Genomic DNA, 15,946 nt, shown 5'->3' on the forward strand with positions numbered 1-15,946 from the left:
ATGCCATCCAGCCATCTCATTCTCTGTCGTCCCCTTCTCCTCCCGCCCCCAACCCTTCCCAGCATCAGAGTCTTTTCCAGTGAGTCAACTCGTCGCATGAGGTGGCCAAAAGTATTGGAGTTTCAGCTTTAGCATCAGTCCTTCCAATGAACACCCAGGACTGATCTCCTTTAGAATGGACTGGTTGGATCTGGATTCCAAAAACTATTTGGAGGTGATAGTGGAAAACTGCTGTAGTGGATAGGGTATAGCATTTGGTCCGGTATATTTTTAGTGTTCCTTGACTTTTCTTATTGGCTCCCTCTTTCAGATTTTATGTTCAATGGGTTTGTCATATGGTTCAAATGAAGTCATACTAATGTTCAAGCATCTATGATTTTGTAGTATTTGTATTCTGATTGTCTGCTACTTCACTTCCATGGTAATAATGACTTGGTGTAAAAGGTAATTATGTATGAAGATGTGGTAACCTGGTTGTATCAATGTAAGGGTCAATGAAAATGATACAAGCCTTTCTCATGGTTTATTTAAATGCTCTTTTTGATCACCGGTCTTACCTGGGCTCTCAGTGTTATCTGGTACCCTCCCTGTATTTCTCCAGTTGACTCATCCTTGTGCTTCTCGCTGTGCCAAGTTTCAGACCTTATCTTTATTCCTTAAGCCTCCATCGCCACATTTTTCCCTCCTTCATTCTCAGCAAGTGACTTCCCTGATACTTCCCAGATAAAAATGGAGATGTCCAATGGGACTTATCGCAGTGTATGTCTTCCGCGTCTGTGGATCTGTTTGCCTCCATCCCTATCCTGCCTCAGTTCTTCCCTTCCTCCTACACCAGATGGACTGCCCCTTCTCCTCTTAGAGAAACGTCTCCATGATTCCTCTATTTGTTCTTGAGAATCTTCAGTCAAATGGTTATTTTTGCTCTTTCCTGAATCTTTAACCTCTCCTTGTCTACTGAATCTTTCTAATTAGCACTCATGTATTCTTTACCCCATAAAAAAAAGTCCCACATAAAAACATATTGGAAGTTTTCTAGGGTGTACCTCCATTTATTCCCCCATCACCCCAGCCGTACTTCTTGAAAGGGTTTTTGCCACAAATGCTCCTTTTTGGCCTGTTTACAGTTATCTCTCCTAAAAATGTGAATGAACCTAGTCTTGCTGAAATCTCTGATGACTTGCATATTGCTCAGTCCTGTGGATATTGATGGATGTATCTTTTTATAATTTTGTTTATTTCTGGCTGGTGTACAGGCTTGCTTTCTCTTATTGCAGTGAGCAGGGGCTACTCTAGCTGTGCACAGGCTTCTTGTTGCAGCAGTTTCTCTTGTGCAGCACGGGCTCTAGGGCGTGGGCTTCAGTAGTTGCAGTTCTGGGCTCTAGAGCACAGGCTCAATCGTTGCGGCACACGGGCTTAGTTGCTCCATGGGATGTGGCATTGTCCGGGGTCAGGGATCGTACCTGTGTCTCCTGCATGGACAAGCGGACTCTTTACCACTGAGCCATGAGCGCAGCCCCTGATGGATATTTTTGAGTTCTTTTATTTACCATGTTCTTTTGAAGATCATGGGCTAACAGTCCTGCTCACTGAATGTTTTAAACAAAGTACATCTGCTTCACGAGCTTCGCATTTTAGAATCCCCTCCCCAAGTTGTGATATTAGCAATTAAGAAGAAACTGTCAGAAAGAGTTACAGAGTATACCAGTGAGCTTTCTCAAGGCATCTTTGAGTCATATGTTACTTAAGGCGTTCATTTTCATCCTGGACTTAAAAAAAAAAAGCAAAACACCAATCTGTCTTGCTTTAACTGGGTTTATGTTATCATTTTTATCTTTATGCTCAGCATGGTTTCTTTTCTTGGCAAAGTTCTTTCCAGTTTCCACCAAAGTCTCACACCTAGCACTTTCTTCATCTGACATGGTAAGCTTCACTCTTTCATCTTGGGCTTCTTATATTTTGTTCTCAGCATTCATCTAAATTATTAATTTTTCACTGAAATCTTGCCAGTTTCCCCCCAAATGTCTCTTTCTTTTGTGCCCCAGGATCATATTCAGTAATCTGTTAATGTATTGTCTTCATATTTCTTTAGTCTCCTTCAGTTTGAAACAGTTTCTGAGCCTTTCTGGGAGCTTCATGTCATTTATGAGTTTAAAGGGTGTGGGGCTTGTATTTTTTAGGGTAAGGCTCAACCTGGGTCTGTCTAGTGTTTTCCCATTAAACCTCAGCACCGTTGAGGATCCCTACCTGGACCAGATGCCTCTGTGATGGTTGCCATATGATGGTGATCTAGTTGTTTCATTCCTTTTATATTAGAAGTTGGCAAATATTTCCTATAAAGGGCCAGATAGTATGTACCTTGGGTTTTGGTGGCCACATACAGTCTCTGTTCCATATTCTTTTTTTTTTTAAAGCTTTATGTTATTATTGGAGTATAATTGTTTTATAATGTGTTAGTTTCTGATGTATGACAGATTGAGCTGTATGTATACATATATCCTCTCCCTCCTGGGCCTCCTTTCTACCCCACCCGATCCCACCTCCCTAGGTCCCATATTCTTTCTGTTTGCTTTCTATAACCTGTTAAAAATGTAAAAACTGTTGCACATTGTACTTAAGAGCAGTGCAAAAATAGGCCTTTGGTGTTGGTTGGAGTTCTGTCGTAAGGGTGCGCTTTCCCTTCTCTTACATATATGTTTGTATTGGTATCATTATGATCAGGGATGCCTGTTTTATCTGACGAAGTGCAATGTCATATTACTGTTACCACTGTAATTATGTATGGTTTGGATGCTCAGATCATGCTACAAGCCCTCCAAGCTGGCTTTTGAGTCCTGTTGATCTATTTCTGTCACTGTTTGACCACTTGATTCCTTTCTGAAACCATGCAGTTTTTGGACTCCTTTCGTACTTTCACTCTGCCAGCCCTGGAACCAATCATTTCTGCAAGGAAGCTTTGATGTTTGGAACCCACAGGCTGGGTGATGTGCTTACTGCTTGGGGGTTTTATTGTTTTCAGGCCTTCTAAGTATTCAGAGATAGAAAAAAAGTGTATGTACTCATATGTACATATGAAGCTTCCCAGGTGGCGCAGTAGTAAAGAATCTGCCTACCAATGCAGGAGACATGGGCTTGATCCCTGGGTCAGGAATATCTTCTGGAGAAGGGAATGGCTACCCACTCCAGTATTCTAGTCTGGAAAATTCCATGGACAGAGGAGCCTGGTAGACTACAATCCATGGGGTCTCCAAGAGTCGGACACAACTGAGCGACTAAGCACACACGCATGCACATATTCACACATACATAGAATTATTCTTAAATCTATCATTGTAGGTATTTGGAACAAAGCTCATGCATTCATACGGATCCTTCCAGTTTTAGTCCAGTGTATTAGAATTCTTTCTAGCCCTCCCGTTTTCTATATTTGTAAATCCCTTCTCGGACAGAAACCTGGTGCCCGTTATTCTCAGTATATTTATTGACCTGTTCAATTCATTTATTCAGCATAGCAGACTCCGTCCCCTCTGGCCGCCTCGTCTGTGTCATCATCCTCCTGCCTTGCCACTGCCACTCTACTTCCTGGGCCCCGTGAGCGAAGGCCCCCATTCCCGTGTCTGCCCCCTTTCCTTAGAATCTGATGTACTGTCTTTGGGAGGGGAAGGAAAGGGAAGACAGATGAAGGAAAACAAAGGGCTCGATGTCATTTTTGACGCTTCATCTTCTTTATTTCCTTCCCCTTTGCTCTTTACATCCAGCTAGTCAATCTGTCCTTGGACTGTGATTCATAAATACAGCCCAGGACTGTGTGCCTCTCTCTGCAGCTCTGTTGTTACCCCTGAAGTCCAGGCCACCACCACCTCTCACCCAGACTGGCCTAGTCATCTCTTGGCCCCATAGAGTCCCCTATACCAGTGTGGGCCTCAGATGAGCAGCATTAAATAACCTAGGAATTTGTAAGAAACATGGGTTTTTGGACCCTGACCCAGAGCTACTGTCTCAGAGTCTCTGAAGGGAGAGGACCAGTTATCTGCATTCTAACAAGCACTACTAATGCCTATTGAAGTTTGAGAACCGCTGCCCTAGGCCTTGAAGCTCTTGGAAAACACTGCCCTGGGTGTAGAGTAAAAGATGGCTAATTAATCCGTCCCCCTTGGGAATGGCATCCATTGCTTAGGGATTGGTGGTTGAAGGGAGTGGACCTGACTTGGGAAATGTGTTGAATGGATAAGAGGATTTCTGGACTTATTAGGTCCGTAGGGAATCTCTATATGAACCACAGTGGGAACCAGAGAAACCTTTAGAGGTAGATTGAATAGAGTGGCTCCAGTGGGGGAGGTGATTGGACTATTTATGATTCCTGGCGTGCTGAGAGGGAGAATGACAAAGTAAAGAGTGTTTCAGGGTGGTGGTTCACCCTGGGGTTGTAGGAGAACTGTTCAACAACACTGATTACTTCCTCCTTTCTCTCCACCCGCTGCCCCTTTCCCCTCTAGCTTAAGGTCTCAGAGGTCAGATGAGAGTGTGTAGAGTTTGAAAAAGTCCCCAAGGTAATTTTGATATGACATAAAAAAAAAATCATTCAAGAGACAGAAAAGAAATGGTTCTTAAACTTATTCCACGGTGATTCTGTTCATGTTTCTAATAGGTATGCAGCCTTCACTTCCGAGTTAGTCTCTTTCTTAAACATTGCTTTAATAAATAGATGGTTAAAAATTCTGGAAAACATGGGTAAATCTATGGCTGATTCATGTTGATGTTTGGTAGAAACCAATGCAATACTGTAAAGCAGTTATCCTTAAAATTAAAAAAAAAATTATGAAAAAACTGGAGATAACACAATGTCCTTTTTGAGGTAAATTTTGTAGTGAATTTTGAACTGAAAATGTTCTTTCCAGCTATAAAATGTAATTTCAAACGCTGTTTCAATAAGCAAATATGTTAAACACCAGATCACTGAAAGTCAGTTTTGAGATTTGATTTTTTTTTAATTTGGGGAATATAAATACTCATATGCTCTTAAGCCTCTGTGAACTCTCAACTGTGTTTTATATCCAGAAGTGACGAATTAAAGGTTATTTCTTGCATGAGTTTTTCCAAATGGAAGATAAGTTAGGCATTTGAGTGCCTTTCTGAGGACAGGACCTTACAGTTGCCCTCATATTGCTTTGAATACACTTAGAAGTAATCTGGACAAATCTTGCATCAAGAAATTGTAAGGTCGGACCCTGATGGCCTTCTTGGCTTCCCCTTCCTGGTGGCTATCTTGGCTCCTTCTTCCCCTCTCCATCCCCTGCTGGAGGGAAAAAGTCCCGCCAAACCGCTGAGGAATTTCTGACGTAATAACTCTCTGCCGAGATCTGTCCCCGCTTCTTGACCTCCAGAGTGACCAACCGGTCTAGCTGACCACTCACAATCTCGCATTCCCGAGCTTTACCTTATCTTAGGCCTGTCCAGGTTATATGATACCACTTCCTGCCCCGAAGGCATAAAAATCGCACCCTGCCTTTGTTTGGGGCAGAACTCCTCGTGGCCATTCTTGCGGTCAATGGGTTCTGCCCGGGAGCGCACTGCCAAGTAAAGCCTGTTACTTTCCCTTGGTGTGTGGGTTATTTCCTTACAGCTTGAGACACCCGTTTCCGTGACCTTACAGAAATAACCCATATGGTTCGGTAGATATTCTATATCAATAGTGAGTGAGTATTATTTTGAAAGCCTCTCCCAAGAATTGTTACAGTGCTAATGAGAATTACTGTTCACTGTCTTTAAGTTACTTTAAGGGAGATCTCTAAATTTCCTTAAAAAATTCAAATTGTAGTAAGATCTTTGGAAAAGGCAATGGCACCCCACTCCAGTACTCTTGCCTGGGAAATCCCATGGATGGAGGAGCCTGGTCTATGGGATCTCACAGAGTCGGACACTACTGAAGTAACTTAGCAGCAGCAGTAGCAGCATGATCTTTAGGGACTCCATTTAGAATGCTTTTTTTTGTTAATCCAAGAATTGAATAATATTTGAGATGATCCTGAAATAGTGAAACAATTCTGTTTTTTTAATTGAAGTATAGTTGATTTACAATGCTATATCAGTTTTAGGTGTACAGCATAGTGGGGCTTCCCAAGTGGCGCTAGTGGTTAAGAATCTGCCTGCCAGTGTAGGAAGCGTAAGAGACATGAGCTCCATCCCTGGGTTGGGAAGGTTCCCTGGAGGAGGGCATGGCAACCCACTCCAGTATTCTTGCCTGGAGAATCCCATGGACAGAGGAGCCTGGCAGGCTATAATCCACAGGGTTGCAAAGAGTTGGACATGACTGAAGCGACTTACCATGCACACATGCGTGCACAGCACAGTGATTCAGTATTTTTCACACATTATACTTCATTAAATGCAATGTATGGCAAAACCAATACAATAAAGTAATTAGCCTCCAATTAAAATAAATAAATTAAAAAACAAACAAAATGCTATTTCAAGATAATGACTGTAATTTCCTGTGCTAATAATATGTCTTTATTGCTTTCTGTTTTATACATAACTTTGTGTCTCTTAATCTCATACCCCTAACTTACCCCTCACTTCTCTCTCCTATCTGGTAACCAGTAGTTTGTTTTCAGTACCTGTGAGTCTGTTTCTGTTTTCCTGTACACAGTTGTTTGTATGACTTTAAAAAATTCTACACTGAGACTGAACTGAACTGAACTGAACTGAGGCGTAATATTCTCTATATCCATCTACATTGCTGCAGATGGCAGAATTTCCTTCTTTGGTATGGCTGAGTAATACTCCATCATTTTGTGTGTGTGTACACTACATCTTCTTTATCCACTTATCTTTTGGGGGGGGGGTTGCTTGCATATCTTGGGTGTTTTAAATAGTGCTGTTACAAACATTGGGGCTCATCTGTCTTTTCAAATTAATGTAGTCATTTTTTTTTCTAGATATATTCCCAGGAGTGGAATTGCAGGGCCAAATAGTAGTTCTATTTTTAGAATTTTTATGAACTTCCATACTGTTTTCCATAGTGAATGCCCCCAGTTTACATTTCTACCACCAGTGTACAAGGGTTCCTTTTTCGCCACATTTTCTCCAACATTTGTTATTTGTAGACTTTTTGATGATAGACATTCTGATAGGTGTGAGGTGATACCTCATTCTACAAGTACACTTTAGCCTGATTCCAAAACCAGTCAAAGACACTACAGAAATAAAAATACCAGGCCAATACCTTTGATGAACCATTGATGCAGAAATTTTCAACAAAATATTTGCAAAATAAATCCAACAATATATAAAAAAGATCATACACCATAATCAAGTTAGATTTATTCTAGGGATCCAAGGATGGTTCATCATTTGCAAATCAGTCAGTCAGATACATCATATTAACAAAAGGAATAATAAAAATCACATGATTATATCAATAGATGCAGAAAAAGCACCTGACAAAATTCAGCATCCATCCATGCTAAAAGCTTTCATTAAAGTGGGTATAGGGGGTACATATCTCAACATTATAAAGGCTATTTTTGACATATCCACACTAACATCATACTCAGTGGTGAAAAGCTGAAAGCTTTTCCTTTAAATTCAGAAACCAGACAAGGATGCTCACTCTCATCACTTCTGTTTAACATTGTATTGGAAGCCCTAGCCACAGCAGTCAGATAAGGAAAATAAAAGGCATCCAAATTGGAAAGGAAAAAGTAAACTGTCACTATTTGTAGATGACATGATGCTTCATATAGAAAAACCTAAAGTCTCCACAAAAATACATTAGAACTGATCCATGAATTCAGCAAAGATGCAGGATACAAGATTAATAGGCAGAAATTTGTTGCTTTTCTAGACACTAATGGTGAACTATCAGAAACAGAAATTTTAAAAAATACTGTTTTAAATCACATCAAAAAGACTAAAATACCTTGGAATAAGCTTAACTATAGAGGCGAAAGACCTCCACTCTGAAAACTATAAAACACTGATGAAGGAAATTGAAGCCGATTGGAAGACATGGAAAAGATATCCCATGCTCTTGGATTAGAAGAATTAATATTATTAAAATGGCCATACTACTCAAAGCAATCCATAGATCTAGTTAATTCCTATCAAAATAGCGATGACATTTTTCATAGAAGTTGAGCAAATAATCCTAAAATTTGTGTGAAACTACAAAAGACCCCTCATTGCCAAACCAATCTTGAGAAAAAAATAATGAAGCTGGAGGTATCACCTCCTAGGCTTCAGACTGTATTATAAAGCTACATTAATCAAAACAGTGTGGTATTGGCACAAAAACAAGACATACAGATCAGTGGAACACAGAGCATGAAATGAAACCTATGCATCTGTGGTCAATTAATCTTTAGCAAAGGAGGCAAGAATGGGAGAAGATAATCTCTTCAGTGGGTGAGTCATCATTCTTCCCCTGAGAGTTGCATCAGACAACTTGCCCTTCCTAGAACCTGCTCTGCATCTTCACGTCTCCATGTGAATACTTGTTCTCTTCTCTCTGGCTAGAATTTTCTTAACTACTTTTCCACCTGTCCTTTTCCCACTCACCTTCAAAAACTGACTCAGTTATCATTCTCCTTCTATAGCTTTTGTTGACTTAACTTTTTGTGCTTTTCCAAGCATAACTGAGCCCACTTCCATTATAATACTTATTAAATTCTACTAGTTTGTTAATTGTGAATTTCATCTTTAATAGTCTGTGAGAACTTGAGAGCTCAGGGGTCTTGATTTCCTTGGTTTGACTTCTATCTTTGCCACTTGCTAGCAAATTATGCCTTTGAGCAAATTACTTAAATACTCTGTCCCTTAGTTTCATGATCTATAAAATGGGGCTAATAATAATACCTTTCAAATGTTATTTGGGAGAATTAAGTGATATAGTCTTTAGATATTCTTAGATCGTGTTCTTCATATACTGAACAGTAAATGTTAAATATTTACTTTTATGACAATTTCTTCAGCTTTTAACTTAGTGTCTACATATAGAAGGCTTATCTTAATGTTTCCATTGCTTAAAATAATTTATGAGTCTATACAGAAAAACTTTTATCATTTTAGTTAACTGATAATGTACATAGGAGAAGGAAATGGCAACCCACTCCAGTATTCTTGCCTGGAGAATCCCAGGGACAGAGGAGCCTGGTGGGCTGCAGTCTGTGGGGTCGCACAGAGTCAGACAGGACTGAAGCGACTTAGCAGCAGCAGTAGCATAACGTACATGATACTTGTAAGATTTTCTAATGTTCTATAACTTAAATTTTTAAAATTTATTAATTTTTCTATTTTAATTGAAGGATAAGTACCTTACAATATTGTGATGGTTTTTGCCGTGCATCGGCATGAATCAGCCATGGGTATACATGTGTCCTCTCCATCCTAAACCCCCTTCCCACTTCCCTCTCTGCCCTACGCTTCCCAGCTTAAATTTTTATTGGAAGTTGGATTATTGTTTTAAGTGTGTCTAAATTGTTCATATTACTTTTGCCAAGGTAGATGATGAAGGAGCAAGTTAAGCACCTTTCTCCTTTTCACAGAAGTATTTGCTGTCTTTCTGGGGTTGGTTCGTGCCCTTGGAGTCTTCTAATGTGTCTGTTCTCCTCTCGCTGCAGGCCTTGTGTAGAATCACTCGCCATTCTCCTGCTGCCTTCCAGAATGTTATTGAGAAGGTGGGACTGACCTCGGTAATAAACGCCCTGGCCTCTGCCATCTGCAAAGTCCAGCAGTACATGTTGACCTTATTCAGTGCAATGCTGTCCTGTGGGATTCATCTTCAGAGGCTAATCCAAGAAAAGGTTTGACCTATGATTCCACTTTAAAAATGGTTGTTTTCTCCTGCAATTTTAGTGGCTCCATAAGCAATATATCTCTGTAGGATTTATTTTTCATCTCAAGGGGACCCTTCTGAATTTGCCAAACCTCTGTACCACAGGCCATTCATCTGAAGATGTTATAAGGGTCTTTTAGAGATTAAAATAGAAATCCGGTAAATGGCTCTGCCGACTTGTCCCATTTTAGTAATGAAAAGTTAGGAAATTTATGAATCCTTCCTCCATGCTAATATTTCTCATGCCTCTTTGTCCTCAGCTCCCATCTCTCTTCTCATGTCCCTTGCCTGACTTTTGGAGGGGTCCCTTTATATTCTCTGCTCACCCTGACTCATTTTTATTCCTTTCCTTGTTCTAATACTCCGCCAGCTCACTGAACCTTCAGAGCACCCTTTCTCTTGTTTTTAACTTCGTCTCCTTCTAATCCTTTGGTATACCTGTATTTTATGTACTGGAGAGTCTGTAAGTGTTCAGTTCATATCACAAAACCACACAGATACAAAGAATTCTCTGTTGTAGCTGTCCGCAGTATCTTCTCCCACCGCCTACTGAGGAGCGATCCCTGAGCCAGAAACCTTGGCATCACCTGTGAGCGTTTTGGAACCGCAGACCCTCAGGCCCCTCCCTGACCTGCCGAATCAGAGCTGACATTTTAATGAGGTCCCTGGAGGATTGGGTGGACGGTTATGGTTGGAGAAGTCCTGCCCTTGAACATTAGTGTCCAGTGAGGTGTTAGCAGATGAAAATAGTGGACCATGGCTACATACACACATTTGGAAAGCAGTGAGTCAAAGAGAGATTTTCAGTTGTACAACCTTTCCCAGTTTTTCAGTTGCTCATGTGTATTATGAATCTTCCTAAGGGTGATGGAGTATGCAGTGTTTTTTACACTTATTGGACCAATTATCTAACTTTTTCTGAGGGATAATAGCTGTCAAATTAGAGTGTTCTGAAACATTCTCAGCATGTAACACTGCTAAGAAGTGTGGAATGGGGCCACTTAAATATAGTGTTTGCTGTGGTTCTTCTTCATGAAATGCAATGTGTTAAATTTGATTTTTTATAAAGCTAAAAATTTCTATGATTAATAATTGTCATGTTTACATGGTAAACTGGATCTTAAAAGTCAAAATAGAGAGCAAGCCAGTTCTTGGCTTTTATTAGTCTGATTTTGATTCTGCTAAGAAATTTGAGCCTCACAGAAAGTATAGTTTGTGTATCTAATATTTTGGTATTTAATTTACCAAGTCATTGAAGGTTGTTATCATTGTATTAGAGTACCATTTGAGCAGTTTTGCTGTGTAAACTGTGGTAAGAGAGGCTGAGGGTTTTGCGGTTTATTTTTCTTCACACAGGCATGGATTGATTGAGTTTAAAACATGGTATTTCACAAAGGTAGTAAAATAATATGCATTAATTAAATGATTTTATATTTATTTTATAATGTTTAACTAATATTCCATATATCTTAATGATTGAATAATTACCTGTGTTAATTGAGAAACAATCCTTTGAATTAGTTTTGTTACTTAAATTTTTAAAATTGTGGTTAAAAAACATAAAATTTACTCTCTTAACCATTCTTGCATGTAGTTAGTAGTGTTAAGTATATTTGCATTGTTGTGAAACAGAGCTCCAGAACTCTGTCATCTTGTTAAACGGAAGCTCTGTATCAACTGTACATTTTGGGTGTTACATTTTAAGACTCTGGGTTTTATTAAAATCTCCCGTTTCAGTGGGTCTCCTCTGACACTGAACTGGCAGAGGAAGGATGGCGTTGCTTTGTTTCTCCCCTGTTGGTGTGGAAATCCAGATTGCCCTGTGGACTTCTGTTGCCACCCCAGGGACGTGGCAGAGCTCTTCCTTCCTGCTGGGCAGGGGTGGGAACCCAGGCTTCCCACCACCTTCTCTGATGCCTTCCTGTCTGGTGGGGGGAAGAGCTCCTCATTGCTCTTCCACTGCCACTGGTTGGGTACAGCTGGGTGCCCCATTCCTAGCAGAAGGTGGCAAAGGCGGGGGCCTCTCACTAGCCTCTCACAATGCCATCCCAGCAGGAATGGGGAGAGGAACATCACTGCTGCGAATATGGGTGGAGGTCTGGGCATCCCATCAGTCTCTGCTGATACCATGCTTGGGGCCAGGGGGGCTTGTTATTGCTGGGTTGGGATGAAAGTCCCAGCTCTCCTTATGGTCCTTTCTGTTTCCCTGGCAGGGAGGAGTGTTGGATGCTTTGTTACAGTCACATAAGGGTGGGAGTCTAAGCTCCCCTCTTGCCCTTTGCTGAAGGGGCCATGGTTTTTTCATAGTGCTTGGCTGAAGTAAAGTAGCTATTATCTGAATGTTTTTGGGCTTTCCAGGCTGTCCCTTTCCTGATCTTCTGGCTTGAGAGAGCTGATGTTTCGTGTGTGTGTGTGTGCGTGCGCACGTGTGTGTGCGTTGTGTTTACGTGTGTGTGCTGATGTTTCCTGTGTGTGTGTGTGTCTGGTTGAGAGAGCCGCTGTTTCCCCTGTATTTGTGTGTGTTTATGTCTGGTTGAGGGAGCTGATGTTTCCCCTGTATTTGTGTGTGTGTGTGTCTGGTTGAGAGAGCCGATGTTTCCTTTGTATTTGTGTGTGTGTCTGTCTGGTTGAGAGAGCCGATATTTCCCCTGTGTTTGTGTGTGTGTGTGTGTCCGGTTGAGAGAGCTGATGTTTGCCCTGTATTTGTGTGTGTGTGTGTGTGTGTCTGGTTGAGAGAGCTGATGTTTCCCCTGTAATTGTGTGTGTGTGTCTGGTTGAGAGAGCCGATGTTTCCTTTGTATTTGTGTGTGTGTGTGTGTCTGGTTGAGAGAGCCGGTGTTTCCCCTGTATTTGTGTGTGTGTGTGCACACCTGCACGTGCACTGTTGGTGTTTCTGGACTGCTGCATTATCCGGCACCCAGCATGGGCTGTGTGAGGTGGAGTAAAAGCCCAGCGAACTCGTTGACACACTGATCTTCAGGTGCTGAGGCCTCTAACCATTGTACATCTTTTCTGTTTTGTCCTGTAGTCTTTAAAATGTATCTGTGTCCATTTAAATACGGTGAATTGTCATTTAACAGGTAAGGTTCTATTTTTCATTAATTAAAACAATTGACCATCATATTGAACATTTATCATAAACTAGACACTAAATGACTTGTAACCCTGGGTTATTCTCAAATGAGACTTAGTGCCTTGAGTGATTTTGTCAAGTTGATGGAGGTTATAAATGCTAAAGCTGTTGCTCAGGCCAGACAGTAAGCCAAGAAACAGAATAATTTCAGATAGTGTTAATGCTCTGAAGAACATTGAACAGGATGATGTTGATAAAATGTCTTGCAGGGGGATGTGTGCAGGGGTGGAGCCAGACTCCATTTGCTGGGGGCGGGCAGGGGGAAGTCATGGAGAACCTCTCTGAGGAGGTGATGTTCCAGCTGAGCCCTCAATGACAGGAAAGAGTGCGCTGTGTGAACATGTGCAGGAAGGACTCTGTACTTCATTCGGCTTCCCTGAAATGTGAGAATTCTTGGAGAGACCCTGGGAGAGAAGAGCAGCAGTGCTGTCCACAATGAGCAGGGGAGGAAGGGATGTAGCAGAGGCGGGGAAGTAGGAAGAAGATCCAGCTCATGCAGGGCTGTGATAGTAGCTTTCCTTAGGGATTTTGACACAGTGGCCATAGTTTTATTTTTACTTAAAGAAAAATACAAATATTTGCATATCGGTGTGTGTTTTAGGGGTTATTTTTGGTGATTGTGTTTTTTCCAGGCGTTGGTTGTTAATAGGCTAGAATGAGTGGAAGAGGAAGAGGCCCAGAAACAGACACCAGGCTTACCACTTCCAGCTGGATATGGAAAGAAAGAACCACACCTGTCTACTTGGGGGACTGATGCCTATGTATTGTGGTAGATTTTTGTGTTGAAATTCAGCCCCAAAAGAGGCCCCTGCCATTCCTTTTAAGTGAGAGAAATTACTGTTTACTGCAGAAAATTTTGAAGAACCTAAAGAAGAAAACAAAATAGACTATAATCTCACTGCCCAGAGCTAATTACTGTTGCCACGTAGGTTTATCTCTTTTAGTCTTTGGTTCATATGTCTGTGTATTTTATGCACACATTTATAAAATTATGATTGAAATGTGTTGATTTATCATAGTTAGGCATATGTCTTTAAATATACCCTAAGAACATTTTAAAAATAAGTTTTCATTTTGTGGCATATGGTAATTGAACCCTTCTCCCACTGTTGAGCTATTTGCCTCTGACTTTGTGGTTTGTACTCAGCCTGATGCAGTGAGCATCCTATTTCTGTGCATCTTTGTGTCCGCTGCTAATCAGTTACCACAGGTGTTATGCATACTTCGAAGCCTGTGCATAAATAATGCTAAATTATTCTCTAGAAAGGTAGACGATGAGAGTACTGTTTACTTGTAATTTCACCAGCAGTCATTAAGACACTTGGTATATTTATCATACAATAAAACCTAGAATTATGAATACTTAATTAGCAGCATACTTTATGATTTATAGTTACTTGCAGTTTGTAAGGGATTCCCAGGTGCTCAGTGGTAAAGAATCCACCTGCCAATGCAGGAGATGCAGGTTTGATCCCTGGGTCGGGAAGATCCCCTGAAGGAGGAAATGGCTACCCACTCCAATATTCTTGCTTGAAAAGAGGGAGGAGCCTGGCAGGCTACAGTCCATGGGGTCGCAAAGAGTCAGACATGACTGAACACACACATGTGTGGTTTGTAATTAATCTCTCTGATTCTCCATTTGAAATATGTAATTGTAGCCATGTTTTCATGTTACACTAGATTCGTTAGGTCGTATTATTATTACCTTCTGAATAATGTTTATGTTCTTGAATGGACATTGGTGTGTTCAAAGAATTTAACTTCACAGTATCACCTGCATTAGCTACATGGATATCATTGTCCTTAGACAATTGTTATTCAGCAGCCATATGCATCACAATGCTTGATTTATGTTGTCATCATCTTCAAAAGGATCTGCTTGCCCATAATGTGCTAAATGCAGAAGATTCCTTTATCGAAATGAGTGTTAGTTCTAGACTCTGTGGTGTGAGTGTTCACAGCCATGGTACAAGGGGACTCTCTTTGTTACAAATCATGTATTCCGCATATTCTAGTAATTAGAAAAATTGGGCAAAACAAAAAATGACAAACTGTTTTTCTACCCTGTTTTCAAACAAAGAGAAAAAGGACAAACGAAACTGTTCATAGGATACTTTCAGAATCCTTGGTAGACGGTATTTTATAGGTAATTCTTGCATCACCGCTAGATGTAGGGAATTGATAACCTTTTTACAGTTCAGATGCTTGAGTGACTCTGGATGAGTAGCTTCCAGAAGGCATGACCAGGCATAAGAGAAAACCCTGTAAGTTATGTGTGAGCTTATTTACCAGTCTTGTGCCATATAAACTAATCTTTTAAATACATGGTATATTTTCTGGTTTTATTTTTTGGTCTCTTCCAAGCTCTTATGGCATACAAATGTTTGATCTTAAAGATCTGGGGCTGGAGGAGTTTGAGAGTGCTGTAAACATGTTTCCTGATGTTTTACTAGGGAGAGAGATACTGGATGAGGCCATTGCAATTCTCCTTAATTATAGTATCTAGAAACTAAAAGTAGCTAATGTCACTTATATTTATTTATATTAGGTTATGTTTATAACTCTTATGAATTTTAGGATTTAGTATTGAAAATCCAGAATGTATGGAATATAGAGTGCAGAAGAGTTATTAAATAAAGTACTTAATGTTCCCAAAATAATCTCGTCAAAATTTTTGTATATAGTTTTCAAATTGATATTTATTGTGTGTTTGTATGCATATTAATATGCACACATACACAGACATTGACATATTTCCTTTTCCCTGCTGCCACATGCACGTGCTGTTTTAGAATCTTTTTACAGAAGTTAGATCGACCTATTGAAATTAGACCGATTGTTTGTTCATACTTTTCCTCTTTAGTGTAGTTAGGAAAGTGTGTGTAATTCAGTGTAACTCTTCAGTATTGTTTCTAAAGGGTTATGGTGGTCCTTGATGTGAAGGCACCCCAGTGCTTTCCAGCAGTTCACTACTGCACATT

General features: G+C 40.5%; 1 protein-coding gene across 4 annotated transcripts in view; it reads left to right on the plus strand.

Annotated features, from left to right (window-relative positions):
* The window catches only part of ULK4 (unc-51 like kinase 4), a 514,736-nt gene that overhangs the window by 104,167 nt on the left and 394,623 nt on the right, over positions 1 to 15,946 (plus strand). For all 4 annotated transcript variants that reach the window (XR_008684254.2, XM_055414560.2, XM_055414559.2 and 1 more), the window contains exon 21: positions 9,618 to 9,800. Coding sequence is in view for 3 of the 4 variants with exons in the window: in XM_055414560.2 (XP_055270535.2) it covers positions 9,618 to 9,800 (183 nt within the window). In the remaining variant the exon portion in view is untranslated. The remainder of the gene's footprint in view (positions 1 to 9,617; positions 9,801 to 15,946) is intronic.

This window comes from Moschus berezovskii, chromosome 24 (assembly GCF_049115385.1).
Source record: "Moschus berezovskii isolate FMDL1 chromosome 24, NW_MosBer_1.0, whole genome shotgun sequence".
Classification (NCBI taxonomy): domain Eukaryota; kingdom Metazoa; phylum Chordata; class Mammalia; order Artiodactyla; family Moschidae; genus Moschus; species Moschus berezovskii.